The sequence below is a fragment of the Nelusetta ayraudi genome, unplaced genomic scaffold, assembly GCF_046127955.1.
Source record: "Nelusetta ayraudi isolate G7.1 ecotype Tasmania unplaced genomic scaffold, CSIRO-AGI_Nayr_v1 ptg000097l, whole genome shotgun sequence".
Classification (NCBI taxonomy): domain Eukaryota; kingdom Metazoa; phylum Chordata; class Actinopteri; order Tetraodontiformes; family Monacanthidae; genus Nelusetta; species Nelusetta ayraudi.
This window is the reverse complement of record NW_027466147.1, coordinates 603,237-619,023: the sequence shown is the minus strand read 5'-3', so window position 1 is coordinate 619,023 and position 15,787 is coordinate 603,237. Positions and strand designations below refer to the sequence as shown.

At 45.0% G+C, this 15,787-nt stretch overlaps 1 protein-coding gene across 2 annotated transcripts in view; it reads left to right on the top strand.

The window, feature by feature from the left end:
- The window catches only part of fstl5 (follistatin-like 5), a 155,062-nt gene that overhangs the window by 98,099 nt on the left and 41,176 nt on the right, over nucleotides 1-15,787 (top strand). For both annotated transcript variants that reach the window (XM_076048217.1, XM_076048216.1), the window contains exon 7: nucleotides 6,962-7,128. In XM_076048217.1, the coding sequence (XP_075904332.1) occupies nucleotides 6,962-7,128 (167 nt within the window). The remainder of the gene's footprint in view (nucleotides 1-6,961; nucleotides 7,129-15,787) is intronic.

Here is a 15,787-nt window from a genome sequence, read left to right as displayed (position 1 = left end):
CCCGCACAATTTAGAGTTGTCAGTTAACCAGTGTTGTGCTTGGACTTTTGAAGGTTCAGGCGGTGAAGGTGTCAAACTAAATGGCTTGTGGTAATTTTTACAGTAAGAATAAAGTTATGTGGTGCTGCCCCCTGTCTATCGGAGGACCACTGTTTACTTTTGGTTGTCAGAACTGTTACTTTCCCTCTGAACATTTCTACAGATTCTACAGCCCAGCCCAAAATACGTTACTCTATTTTTTTTTCTTTTTTGCTTTGTTTTTACCTGGGGCGAAGCTGATTGATGCGTTCGAGTTCATGCAACAACACAAGCAAACATGCGATTGTTAATCATTGAGTAGCGAGGCAACAGACATCACGCAACACTGAAAACGCCCTGTTGAAATGAAAAACAAGCAGATCTGATACTGCTGAAAGTCAGGCAGGCGTACGTGGGTGAAACATGATGGGACCATTAAATCGCAGCCGCCCATGCTATGGCTTAAGTGCTCAATGATTTACTTACTGCGGTGCAGTGGGACGGTGGATTTTTCACCAGCTGCGTTTTTTTATTTTTTATTATCATATCTCCAAAAGGTAGCCGTGATAAAAATTAATCCAATTAGGGCTCCTCTTAGCCTCTGTTGCATACTAATGTCCCTCAGGGTAGCTCCCAGCTGCTTGGGCCATTCTGCCAGTAGTAATGCATTCACCAAGGCTGATTGTTGATGCTCAGCGGCCGTCTTGATGTTTGTTCTGGCTCTGGTTAAACACGATGCCCCCTCGAAACAGATTTTTCACTCCGCTTCGCTCGATTCTCTTGAAAGCGAGATGGAGAGATTTTTTGGCAAATTCTGAAGGGGCGGCCACTTCCAGCTGGGCGCATGATTATCTCATGTGAAATAAGCATTGAAAAAAGATCCTTAGTCGAGTAGAAAAGTCCTAGAAAGGACATCAAAGAGTTGGGTTTTTTTTGAACACGTGGGCAGCAGAAAGCAAAACGCAAACAGACGGAAATTTATTTACGCTGATCGTTAAAATTGTGAAGATGCAACGAGTGACTGTTTCACAGCGTCTTTACTGAAGTTCTTACCTTCAGAGGATGCTGAGGAGATAATTGCAAGCTTCTGATGTGGAGATAATGAGCCTCCCATGCTAACATCTGTTTGGATATGTTTTTTTTTTTCTTTCCTGACTTTCTAGAATTAAAAGTAAATGTTTTGATGCACAAGTACTGGAACACCAACCTGACATTTAGACAGAATGTTTTACCAAAAACAGCTGTACTTTTCCACATATTCATCACAGAAAGGACCTTGAGGATGGGTTTTGATAGGAGGAGTCCTGTTAAACCAAAACGTTTGTCACATTAAGGTGGCGTCTTTCTGACACCTGCTGGACCCTGCGCTTAGCCATGATGCCCTGCGCTGTTTAATTAAACTACACCAAAACAGAAGCCAGTCAGGAGTCGAAAAAGAAGCCTTCCATTTTTGGCTCCTATGTTTTAATGAGAAAATGCTGTCCAGCCCTCATCAAACTGGCCACACTGCAGCAGCATCTCATAGGCTGGCGAGCTGTGGCCATGAAGAACCAAGGCAAGGTATTGAAATAATGCATATTGCACATAACATGTCTGCATTCAGTGCAAACTTCTTCAAAATGTTTTATTTTCCATACATTTTTTAATGGAAAATTCTTAAAATGTGCATCAATAGAATCTCAAGTATCACCAGCAATGCCCAATCTATTTATTTACCCCCCCCCCCCCAGCATAAAATAACAATTTCATTGCAATAAGTTGCATGGCGATACTCTTGGGAAACCTTATTTTGTTGGTTATTGATTTTTTTTTTTCTTTTCTTGCATTATTTCCAGAGCAGAGCTATAGAGCGGTAAAGTTTCCTGTGAGTGTGTTCATGCGTGATATGATTGGATTGTGCAAGCTTGCTTTTGCTTGCGCAACCTCTTAGAGACTCTTTGCAAGTCCGCAGACAGTTGCTTACGTTTGCTTTGATGGCGATTCGCTACTCGGTACGAATCTGACGGCCGGGAAAAACTTGCCATTGGTTTAACCCTGGTAGCAGAACTTGTGAAACACAGGCGATTTAAAGGCCGGCTTCCTCTCTTCTGTCGTCAAGAGGTTCGCTCGATTAATTTAAGCTCCAGTGAATTAATAAAAACGTCAAAACCGTGGTTGTCTGTCAAAACCAGCCTTTACATGTGACGTGAATAAATTAAAATAAAATGCCGCATTAAAACTTCCGCGACCGCCTCAACGGCTGTGGCCGTACGTGCATTATTAAGCCGAGGACCATTACCATTGTCATCTGCTTTACATTCACACGCGGCCTCCACCATATTCAGCGCGGAACGACCCGCCGTCAGTCTGAATGCAAAACAATTATCGGAGCTGGTTGAAACGCGCCTCCATTTTCCATTCCCCCCTCGTTCCCCCTTCACTCAATATTACAGTCACTTCTTATTTCACGCTCTTCCAAATTAAGCCGCGTTGCCCTTAAGAGCTTGGAAGAAATGCAAGACGGAACAGTGCAAATAGGGGATCACCTTCACTCAACAGCGTTGAGAGCGGCGGATTAAAAATGTGAGGCAAACTTGACAGGGATTCACTTCTGTTCTGTAAGACGACTTTGTAATGCGGCGATCAGAGTTTCCTGGCTGGAAATAAAGAGAACTTTTTCTTAGCTCGACTTTTTCCCCAAATTTCAATCCCAAAGACTCGCTCCAGAAGACAGCGGGTTTTTTAATCAGCCTTATGGCGTTGGATTCGATCAGAAAGAAAAAAAAAAAAAAAATTCACAGCTATAATTCTGCTTTTTTCCCAAAGTTGAAGTTTGGAGTTTGTCCTTCGCTTTCCAAGCGATTGAGGAAACATTCCTGAAATAACACATTTTATGTTTCAAGGCACTGGTGAAGAACTCCCTTCAATTATTCAGTTTTTTGGCTGAAAAAGTAAAAAGAAACTCAGAGCCAGATCCTTTATTTTGCCCAAAGGGGTCAAATTGTCTTTTTTTTTTCCCTCAGGAAAGGAATTTCAGTCATCTGGTTTGGCCAGACCTGCCAATTTTCCTAGTAAAATTCCAGATATGACCTCATTTTTTCCCTTTCAGTGGCCTTCCAGGTTTTGCCTTGCTCAAACTCTTGTCAAAGCTCTCTCTCCAGATGGAAGCGTTGTATAAATCCCAGGGATTTTCTCTCCATCAAAAATCCCATTTGTTCAAGCCCACCAATCGTCTCAACGTTCTTCTTGCTCTGGGAGTAAGTTTGCCCAGCAGATCAACTCAACCGTCTACCACCGGAGAATGTTTGCTGAATGCATATTATGTCCCCCTCCCGGCTCCACCCCCCCAACGCCCACCCCCCCGTCTTAATCTCAGTCTTGGGCGACGAATTCTTCGCATTCAAGGAACGCAACTTTCATCTCTGCCTCAAAATGCCTCACACAAAGCAATAAGGGCAGAGTTGTGTGGGTGTCTGTGTGTCTCTGAGGGGCGTAACCGCTCAGCCCTAGTAAAACTGAACATCATTGAGACGGAGAAGGCAGAGTGTTGGAGAGACGAGGGAGCCGCTGAGGAGAGACACGAGCTGGCGAGCGTCCTGGAAAGAGAGTGACGGAGCAGGACAGCTGATGGAGTGAGTGGGTGGGTGGGCTAATCAGCCCCGCTGTAATTTGTCCTCATGCTGCACCAAATCCCTCCCAACGACCCTCATCCCCCAACCCTCACCCGCAGAGCGCTCGGGCCATTTTCCCTGACAAGCCTGCTGCCTCCGGTGCTGGAGGTGATTTACCTCACGGCCGCCGAGCTGACCGGCAGCATCCCGCGTCTGGGAACCAGGGGAGAGTAAATCAAAAAGCCTGGCTTTCGCCCCCTTAATCAGTCATTACAGGCCCGGCGTCAGAGGTTGATCCTTCCTAACCCGGTAGGCCGACTCACCCGCGGGGGTCTCAAACAGCCCCCAGAGGAGAAGCCGAGGTCACTTCCTCCTCCGGTAAACCTCTAAATGAGGAGTTTTGGTGGATACAAGGTGTTTGAGCCCGAACTTCCATCTGAGGGGTTTTCGCCCGGAAGATCAGTTATCACAGCTTTACTTACCGCCTTTTCCACCATCTGCTATGATGCCCGGGTCCATCCGTCTGTCCGCCTTGCTCTACCTGCCTGTCCAGTCTGGCCACTTTAAAATTCTCCCCAGAACTTCACACGTCTCTGCTCCCGCCGTAGGATCAGTGGCAAATCGAGTTTGTGGCTCCCGGCGCATTTCCGAGGCATTAAGATACAAGGCGGCGGTAATGGAACGGCTGGGGAGGACGTTATTGTGGGGAGATTTTTGTCAGTGTATCCACCTGCTACCATCTTGACACCGGCAGCGCCGAGTGGCTGCAGCTGTGCTCTTATTAGTGTGGGAAAGTGGAAGAACCATCCTGGATTTATCTGTCACTGACTGGCAGAAAATAAAGTTTTTTGCATCTTTTTTTCACATCATGAGTATTTTTTTCTCATAAATCACAATTTGCTTTTGAATAGATAGCAATGCAGACATATATCTGACTGTATGTTAATATATATGAATATAGTGGGAGAGGATGCATATATGAATCTTGTTTGATTTAAAGTTGCCTCATAATGTAATAACGCACAATTTGTTCCCAGACACTCTTCAATTCTTCCAAGCAATTTCTTCCTCTTCTCCCTCGCCGACCTCCATGCTCTCGCATATCCTCCCGCAGATTGCCGTTTTCATATCTTTATTGCACCGCTGACAAAACCGCAGCGTGATCGGCACCGTTCCACAAAGCCGTGTCCACAAGGGAAATGTGTCCGCCTCTTAATGTTGCTATTTATACTTTTCCTTGCCACAAAAAAATGAAAATGCTTTTCTCCTTCTGGCAGGTGAAGTTGTGGGTTATGATCATAAAAGGATGAATCTCCCAAGACTTTTATTTTTTATTTTTTATTGCCGACCAGTGGAAGAGTCTGACTAATGAATGATTGCGTTGATGTTTGCCTCTCTGAAATGAAAGACCGATTGCCTCATTAAGGAAAGTTTTCTCCTATCTTCTTTCCTTCTTCCCTCCCCTCTCTCCTCTGTGTGAATGTGTGTGTGTGTGTGTGTGTGAAAAAGAAACAGATTTAGGACGCATAATAACAGAAACACCTTGTTCTGACACAGTATCAACATAATTGTTTTGCCTCAGGTGAAATCTGAAGGGAAACGGTCGAGTCCAACAGCAGCGTGTTTCTCCGGAAGCCAAAAAAAAAAAACAGAATTACTACCAATATATCAAATGGTTGCAAAGATACACACATGGCAGTGGACATGGCACAAAAATATCACCTGTTGCACAGTGTGATGCAATAGCCAGGCAACATTAAATCTCTGACAGAGTGTCTTGGAGGTGTTTGGATTTACATGGTTTTTTAGGTCAGGCCGTTGCACTGCATTACATGATCGTATTAGCTGTGATTTTACTCAGAAATATGCATGTCGGCCAAAACCTGGTGTTGGAAATGTATTTTTTGATGATGGAGGCTTTAGTCAAATGTAGCACTGACAGTTCTGCAACCGACAGGACAGCTCCTGTCTCAGAAAAACAATGAATAGAACACAGTCCTACCTAAATCGATACGCCTCATAATACCATCATTACTGACATCAATGTCCGGTGTAAAGCCTGCTCGCTGGCCTTCGCATCGCAGACTTGAGATCTGATTGCTTATTGCAACTGACCCTCATAAACACGTTCAGAATCAGAGCATCTACACTGAGTTTCTGGATCTTTTACCTCACCACAGACACACTTCAACCCTGCTACTGCAGACAGGAATCCCTTCTCCGATGACATTATAATCTAAACTTGAGGTAACACTGGACTGGAGAAGAAACGGCTCTTTATTAATCCTCTTATTTTAGTGTAATCCTGACAGAGATTTCCACCAGCTTAAGCAGGGTTTCATTGGGCCAAGCGGTAGATTAGAAGTATTAGCCGTGTGCTTCCCACCGAAAGGAAGCCTGCGTTGCCTCGCGGCTCGGCTGTGACTGACGGAGAGAAGCGGCAGACGAGCGGAAAGGGTTAAGGGGCCTTCAGAGTAGGGGGCCTTCAGAGTCGTACTGTAATTGGAGGTGCGCTCGCCCCGACTCTCCCTTGGCCGACGCTGTCTGCCGGACCTGCTCTTTCATCAGGTTTTGTATTTCATGCCCTCGGGAGCAGAACAAATTGAGTGTCTGCTTCCTTTTTCGCCGCATTTGCTCATTACCCCGGGGACAGATTAAAAAGCGTCCTCTCACAGGCCGTCTTACGTAACCCCGCCGAGGAGCGGGTGGGCACAGGCGATCTGTGTCCCTTTGTCTCTTCCAAACACTGGACGCACGCACAAAGGCGGCGGACAAACCGCAGGCTGCGCAAACAAGGCTGGGGAAAAATGTTTCCAAATCTGAAAATCTCTTCTTTGTGTGTGTGTGTGTGTGTGTGTGTGTGTGTGTGTGTGTGTGTGTGTGTGTGTGTGTTGGTTGTTACCACCCCCCACCCCCACACACACACACACACACAATGAATGATGCCAAGTTTTTGTAGAACATTCCATTTCATTTCAACCCGTCACTTGCAAATTGTCTTCTGTCCCTGTGCACTCCCAGCCCCGACTCCGACTTTCTATTCTTGTTTCCAGGCATAGTTGGGGGAGGAGGGTGGGGAGGTTGAAAATACTTCTGAAAAATGCTTTGATTACGGCTAATGTAATAACTATTGTTTTCTTGTGGTTTTCTTCCTACTCGAGACTAAAACGGCTTTAGAGAGAGTAGAGAGTATTTTTTTTACACACTGTACATGCACAAATTGAATCTCTGTAAAAAATCAAGTTGTTTGATATAGAGACAGTTGTTGCTTGTTGTTGTCGTACCTTCTCCTTTTAATGCTGTGACCTTTTTTTTTTTTTTTTTTTTAATCTCCCCTCCCACTGCCCCGACAGACGTGTACATGCTGTCCCTCCCCGACGACCAAAAGCTGAGCGTGACCACGGTGACGGTCGGCCAGAGCGCCGTGCTGACCTGCGGCATCATGGGGGAGAGCCGGCCGCCCATCCTGTGGAAGAGGAACCGCCAGTACCTGAACTCCCTGAACCTGGAGGACATCAACGTAAGAGCCGGCCGCTCGTCGCTCACTCCGATTCGCTGTTTACAGTGAGAAGCCAGCAGCTAGCTAGTTAGTCTAATTGTCGCACTGTCAGGTTGTGAAGCATCATTAATGCCCATCGGCGGCATTTTTCTCTTCTTCTTTCTCTTCTTTTTTTGCAATATCCAACGATTTGCCGCCTTTCTTCCTTCCCCTCTTGTCGGATTTCAACTTCTTCCGTTTTTGGCGGCGGCAGGGACCGTCAGCACATTTCACCGAAGCGGCGGCGCGCGGCGGCGGCGGCGCTGGCTTTGTACGGTGGCTCTGACAGTAATCCACGGTGTCACTTCGCCTTGCGCGGCCTGTGTTTAGAGACTGCTGGGAGGGACGGGGATTTTCAGACGGAGGAAGGAGATAAAGGAGGATATGGAAAAGAGCTTGGGCCCGAGAGGAAGGACCTACTTTCACGCTCAGGCGAAAGAGCGCAGAGAGTAAATGCAACCGTCTGGCGAGCAGAGAGTCCGCTGACGCGGTGCTCAGCCGCTCTCTAAGCAGCATTGAGCAAGATGGGCGTGATAGCGCCATGCATAATTAAGTCAACACTGTCACAGCAGATAAGGGGAGAAGCCACTAATGTAACATTAAACGTTGATGACCCTTAAAATGAGTAAGAGGCTCCCAGCTGTCGGCAGTCATCCCTGGCGGCGTCGACTGGCACTAAAACTAGCGCGCTGCCCCCGGTGGTCGGTGAAATGTGATTCTCAGAACACATGGTAAGATTTTTGTTTTCTGTCTATTGTCCCTATTCACAATGTTTAAAGGTACAGTGTGTAAAATTCTGCTGTGTGGCGGTCATATTTTAGAATGCAGCGATCATTTGCTCAAACTACCTCTCCTAAGCTTGCTAGTGAACTACGGTGGCCTGCACACACAAAGCTGGATACCTCGTCCAACATCTTCTTCATTGGTTTATTTGAGGATGCCAGCACTCACCCTGAATAAGAAACACACTGTCAGGCAGCTGGATTGTCCACACCGGGCTTCCTTATAATATGGCGGTGCAAGATGGCAGCTATCTGGGAGCTTGCTCTGTGGATACTCTTATATATAAATAAGAAGGTAGGAAATCCAAATGACTTTTATTGTACTGCGAGTATACACTTGTATTGACTTATTTTGATCACTATATTCAGCTTTTATCAATATGAAAATCATAAATTTGGTCAAATGTAACACACTAAACCTTTAAGTCATGAGCAATAGTGTTTTATGTCCATTTTAACTATATTGCAGAAAGTTAGTGTTTGTGTTGGTGAATGTGGGTATTCCATGAGGAAAGGTGCGAAGGTGTGAAGTTCAGTGAGGTGGGCGCTACCTTGAATTTATTTTTAACTGGGATCATTTTCCCTACAGGGCTGAATCTGAAATTTCTGACCTGCACATGAAAGAAAAGAAAGGAATCTTCTTCTTTACTGGGTGGGAATACAGAGCAGATCAGTGCTCCAAAGAAGGTGTGACCTTCCAGAGCCCAAATCAGATCCTGCACTGGTGCATTTCCATTTCAAATGTCACCCCTGAGCCGACGGCTCCTGCTGCTGAAGGCCTGGTGTTGTTGAATGAGCAGCGCCAGCCGCAGCTTATCAGACACGGACGAGCGTTGACGGCCTCCTTCTGTCATCCCTCCTGAAACACAGCCGGGACTTAACGCGCCCATAATGTAAAGCTGTCTGCAAGTGTGACAAGTGTGACATACTTTATCAGCTTAAGGAAAAAAAAAAAGTTGAGTTTGAGTGAAGGCCACAGTGCAAAAGTTTCTCCAGAAGAGTCGAAGTGCTCAAGGACTCGATTGAATTGAACCTTCATTTGGGATTTAAGTCAGTTTTGCACAAAAACTAAATGGAATGACAACAATCGTTCCCTTTGTCCAAACCTTTGATCGTCACTCATTTATTTATGCCTCCACTCGGTGTTTTGAGACTCAACCCAATTATGGGATGTGGGGACACGAGACTTTCTGTGTCAAACTTAACTCGACAGATGTGTTGTTTGTTGTTTTCATTTTTTTTTTAAGTGGCACTTTTTCCAAATCTGATGTATTTTTTAAAGCCATCCACTTGGAAAGGAGCCCAGAGACGAAGTTTAAAGGAGAGGGCGCTTCAAAAACATAAAAACTTGGGAGGTAATAAAAGTGAAACTTTACTCTGCCATGTTTGGATTTCTCTGCAGCCACTTGAGAAAAAAGAGGGGGCAACACTGAACTGAACCATCGAGCAGCAGCTTCCTGAACCCTGGCTACCACTTCCTTCCTCTTTTTCCTGAAACGACTCACAAGAATGTCTGGGGGGGTGGGGGGATGGGGGGGGGGGGGGGGGGGGGATGCTCTTAATTGGAACTTTTTTTTTTTTCTGGTTGATCTTTGAGTTCATACTCAAGGAATCTCAATAACTAGGCTGCTTTTCAAGGTTCATTAGCTGCTGCTGGATCACCACAGACATGACTTATCAAATTCCATCAGTACCGCATTGAAAATATCTGGCTTTGTGCCGTTGTCGCCTGTTTTTTGTTTTTTTTGCCATTTAGTGCACACTCAATCCATTTTAGTGGTCTCCTCTTTTAATTCAGTCACTAGATCTCGGAGAAGCTTCGCTGATAATCAATCAAGAGTTGCCCTGTTGTGCTTTGCAGGCGTTGTGCTCCTGGAGGAGGCATCAACGTTTAATTTCACTTCACAGAGCTGGAAGGCCGAGTTGTACATCGCAGGGCGGAGAAGAAAGAGTGACGCCAAAAACACTTTGCATTTTAATTCTTGCTGAATCACTGCGGTGCCCTCCGCCTGGACCTTAATATTGTGTTTGTGCATAAGATTACATGTAGCGTCGTCTCTGCGGGACACTGAACGTGCTGGGGTTGACGCCGGGGCAGCTGGGAAGTGAGACGGAGCTCCTCTGCAGGGATTAACGTGTCTCTCGAGACTCCGACAACTCGCTCTACTTTGACCCCCGGAGGTGCACGGTTGTCAGATCAGATGTTTTTTTTTTTTCTTTTTTCCTTTGGAACAGAGCATTTCGAGTTTGCAACTTCTCCCAGCGCACACGTGAACCCCCCCCCCACCCCCCCACCCCCCCAGAGAAGCACAGAGCATGCATCGCCACGGGCGAGCCAATCAGCACCAGCTCCTCGCAGCCTATCAGGGAAAAACATTGTGAAAGGCGGCTGAGAGAAGCTGAGAGAGACGGTGCGACGGCAGCCCTCCAACGGCGGCTTAATCCCGATTTATTTTTGGCTCTCTGACTTCCCGTCAATCATCGCCGTACCTTCCCGAGAGCGGAACGGCGTTCCATCCGCACCTGGCGTCCTCAAAGTCATTGAGGGAAACCTGCCTCGCAGATAATTCCTGTATAATTGCGACTGGTAATATTTGCGAGGATCCACCGCCAGCTTTAATTAGCGCCGAGGTTCTCTGACTCGCAGGCCCCTCCCGCCCCCCCGTCCCGCACGGTGTTATTGCAGACGCTCCATCGACATCCAGACTTTGTAAATCTTGCATTAATCCCGGTGGTTCGCCCGGATCCTGCAGTTCAACAGAGCCTCTCCAAATTTCCGACAAAGCAGCTTACTGTAATTCCGTGAAGTTGACAGTTGCCGGCTATTGCGTCATCATCATCATCATCATCATCATCATCATCATCATCATCATCATCATCATCATCATCATCATCATCATCATCATCATCATCATCATCATCATCATCGTCGTCGTCGTCGTCGTCGGCATCCAAAGCTGTCAGCCCTGGCGGAGTGGCCGAGCCAGGAGACACTGGCGCCTGGCGTGCGTTCCATTCGGCCGTTTGGGGATAAGTCGTCCCAGAAATAGTTTTCTTATTCTCGCAGAGTGACACTTTTGAATAAAAGTCGCTTTCTTTTTTTGGCACAGCAACATATTCTACATTTCTACATTTCTACATTTCAGTCTTGAGGAGTTTGTAAATTCACTTTGGTGCAAAATATTTCAACCATTTAAAAAAAAAAAAAAAAAGTCTTTCTATGTTATCTTTGTAAAAGAACAAAACAAAGTAGGACTACCGAGCAACACAAAATGTCTTTTGAAGCCTGCAGCTTCAGTGGGAATGGATGGGAGGTGCAATCTGGCCTCAATCTTTCTTCTTTTCTTATCTTATAGACCGTTCTTTTGTCTTCCGTGATGATTCAGTGCCCAGTTCTCCAAACCTTGATTATATTTCATATTTTCTTTTCTTTTTCGTTTAGCAGATTTCACATAAGTAACATTAAACCGATTCCATTGGATGGCATCATCATTATTATTATCTGGATGCAGTTTTGCTAATCTCCTCTCTGACCCGTGATGCAGTTTGCGTCCACGAGCCTTGCTGCTGTCTGGAGGATGACACTGGCCATCGGCGACAGCGGCTGACACCGAAAAGTTTTTGGAGCAACTTGCTGCTGCGACAATTCAAACAATTAATTTTCCAGGGACGTCCCGCCAGTTCAGACTTGTTCCCTGCTTTTCAATGAGTTCAACGTACCGAATATGACAGAAGAGATGCCAAACTGAACAGACGTTTGCCTCTGAAATCCCAGCAGAACCCCCTCACTCGTTGCATCGCCCTTTCTCTATTGTCTGGTCGGACATTTGGTACCACAACGTTTTTATTGGGTGCAACAACATTCCAGTTTGGAGGCGTTGGTCGATAACTGGGTTCTGTAGTTATTGACCTCCCTCCAGTAACCCAGCTCCTGTTCCAAAGCAGCGGCTGCACTCGTCGATACGCTGTTGGACGGACAATGTGCTCTACTTTTCCTGCGATGTTGTATCTGCTGTTTGACAGCAACGCTGTGACCTGTCCTGTCCGGTCGACTGCACAGCATGCTGCTGCTCTCATGAATTTATTGAACTAAACTTCCCATTGTTTGACCTGTTTTGTTTTGTTGTTGTTTGTTTTTCTCACCAACAGATCCGGTCACAGGTAAGGCAAATTTTTGCTGTTGCTTTTTTTTTTTCGTTTTGTTTTGTTTACTCTAAGTATTCATTCACGTGTCTTGATCACAAAAAGCCCACAAAGCTAATGAACTTCCAATCAAATGCTGTGGCTTAAATGCACTGAATCCTGCAACTGTATTATTTAGATAGAAGTCCAGTCAGTCAACTAGTCTGATAAAGAAAAGGATGATGGGAGATTTTATGTCTCTCTTACATTTATGTGTCAACAATTCTCGTAAAAGACCTAATACAACTTTTTTTTGTCCACCTCTCACCCAGTTAGCCTCCATGGCTCGAAATTCCTTTACAAAGATGCAAATCAAACTACCCATTTAATTACAGCCAAGTGAAACAAACTGCACCAGCGACCACAACCTTGGTAATTGAGAGCGCTGGAAGTGTGCCTCATTTGGCGCTAAATAACATCATAACGAGACATTATGATCCAAACAAACAGTCGATCCAAAAGTCACAGCGGTGAAAACATAATAGCAACGGCACAAGCGGCTGTCTATACAAAAGCCACAATGTGAAATGTATTAAACAGTGTATGTATTTTACAGCAGCATCATGAATAAAGTGCAGCTGCTGTTGTATGAATATCAATATTCATTCTCTATTGCACACTGGGGATGAATATATTACGGGTGTTTTCTTTTTTTGATCCATTTATGAATACAGAGGTAGTCAGCCATCTTCACCACACACACACACACACACACACACACACACACACACACACATTCAGCATAATAGTGATGCAGCAATATCAAAATCGTGGTATGGTAATTTAATGCTGTAGTTATTGTCATAATTTAAAGAGATAAAAAAAAAAAAAAAAGTGCAACCAGTGTTTATTAATCCGAGTGGATTTTGAACTTTATATGATTTTCCCAGAAGTGCAGAAGGTGTGGACTCTAATCCGGTAGTCTGCGTATATTGGTTGTTTTTTTTTTGGTTTTGTTTTGTATTTTCATCCGTAACCTTTTCCCCTTTCTCATTTTTTGATGTGAAAAAACAATTTCACAAACTTTATTACTCTTCACACTTCTGGCCTCGGCTACGGTAGAACTGTGTTTGCAAGCCGAGTGCAAAGGATGATGGGATAGTTATCGCTCCCCACAACTCTATGACCAAAACGCCATTGGGGCACTTTTGACGCTAAGATAAATTGACAACACCGTTATAGATCCTCAACATATTGGTTGTCTTTTTTATTTAAAACACAACTTGGAATGGCATTCTGGTTGTGCTGCCATCTGGAAACATTATCTCATCCACGGCAGCCTGTGTCAGGTGGCTCAGCTCCAGAACTTCTTGAGATCATCAGACCTGTTTTTCCTCCAAGCCTCGCCGCTGCAGGTTAGCCAGCCAATGAGGCGGCTCTTTGCTGTCCTTCCAGAGGTGAGCGGAGCACCGGCAGCTTTATTAATTATGCTTTCTTGAGGGCTGCGGCCTATTTGTAAATCCACCTCTACCTGTCCTTGTCCAGTCAGACGCGGGCCGGTGCCGCCGAGGGTGGCGGCTGACGACAGGCCGCGCTGCGGCTCGTTCCGCTCCTCTGAGTTTCATTTCTGCCCCCATTCATTTCTCATTTGAGGAGGTGACACAATGTGCTCCCAGCCCAAGGAGGTTGGGGGTAGAGGGATGGCGGAACGCGCCATCGATTTCCCTCTCCTCATATTGTGCGGCGCCACACTCCGAGGTTACGATCGCTGCAAACCATAGGACGAGCTAACAACAAACACTGAGAGCCTGTCGACACCGAGGGTGTTGAAAGATTACTTTGCAAATGTAATTGGTTACAATTGCAAGTTACTCTATCGAAAACGTAATTGTATCGTAACTATTTCAATGACTCTATCAAAGTAATGTCACTTATTATATTTGATGACTTTTCTTAAATATTTAATAAATGTTTAATAAATAAACTGTTTGGACGTGACAGCGTTGAGTTTCCAGCAACGCTCAACACAGATGTGAGCGTCACGTGTGTCTTGAGGTTCAGCTTGAACATCGACAGCATCTTGACGGCAAGGCAAACAGTTGTTGCCTTGGACAATTATATTTGCGCCCTTTTCTGCGCAAACTATAGTCGATGCCTCTGGCTCTGTAATGTGTTCTTAATCGACAGTGTTGTCGCTGCAGCTGCGAAAATCACTTAGGCTACACTCCAGAGAGACAATTCAACTGGTAGGCGAGTGGTAGGGGGCGCTGCAATTCTGCACTTGACAGGAGAACCAATTAAACTTTGGTCTGTGGAGGGAAAAAGAAAAAGACGGAGGCTGTGCCAAGCCAGTGTGAGAGAAAACCATGCAAAGTAACAAAAGGAAAATTATCAGACATATAGCTCAGCCTTTAAAAAAATAAATAGATAAATAAAATAAAATGTTAGTTGTAATTTAAACAATAATTCCATAAGCTACTGTCATTTAATTACACATTTTATATTTAATTTGTAATTAAACCACGTAACAACGTTGCATGTAGCCCATCACCCTCAATGCTAAACACGGCTGCAGATCCTCCTCCTCCACGGAGGGAAAAAAGTTCATTTGTGTCTAAAATGCAAAAGACTTTTTAATGAGTACTGACACCTTTGCTATTATGAACTTTTCTAACTTCCAAGTGGCGACGAGTCTCTCGTCGTCTTCAAGGAAGCTGTTCTCAGTTGCGGGTCAGGAGGGGTCAGACTCGCTGAGGAGGGCAAAAGTTCAACCCACTTAAAGATATGGGGATGGGGATTTTTTTTCTCTCTATTTATTCTTTTTAAATGCGACGCCTGGCAGGTTTGAACACGTCTTGGCACATGACCTTCATCAAGTCAGCTGGCAATAATCAGGCTTGATTGCTGGAGCACGTTCCTTCCTGAATGCGCTGCATTTGAATGGAGCTAAAAGTCAAAGCTGCGAGAAATTATTCATTGCTGCCATGTAGCTCGGAAAAAAAAAAACAAAACATATCCATTTGAATATATGCGTGTCTGTGTCTTTGCACTGACAGACAATATAACAAATCCCTGTGTCGTGTTACAGTGAGTCAAGGTGTGCCCACTCGCTCATATGTGACCCAGAATGCATTGCGAGTAAACCTCAATTGCACGTCAAATCCATGTATTGAAGAAAAAAAAGAAAAAAAAAAAATGTGAAAACTTGGATCTTATGACTGAGCGAGATTAGAAAAAGAAATCATATAGATACAATATACAATTTTAAGAGAATTACCATTGCAAAGCTGGAAAATATAGACTTTTGGAAACTTGTTCTTCAGGTTTTTTTTCTTTTTCTAAAATTTGCCAATCAAATTTGAACAGACTTTTGCAATTTGTATTTTTTTTTCATGTTTTTCTCCACACTTGAAATTGCAGTTTTTCTGAAAAAAAATCTCTTATTTTTGCAACGTGTTCACAATTTGAGGGTAAATTACAACTGCGGTGATTCAAGCAGCAAAAACAAACAAACACAAACCAACATCCTGTCTGCTTTCACGCTGACATTTGCTGCCACAATGCAGAGACACGGGCTCTTTGTCGCGGGCAGGCGCCGCTCGGACAGCCTCATTAGCTCTGGGGGCTCCGCACTCATTTGTTGTGTGGCGTCTGTGCTTCACCTGCACGCGCCTGTTCTGTCTGCACGTGGTGTGTGTGTGTGTGCGTGTGCGTGCGCGAGCGCAGCATGGGCGCGA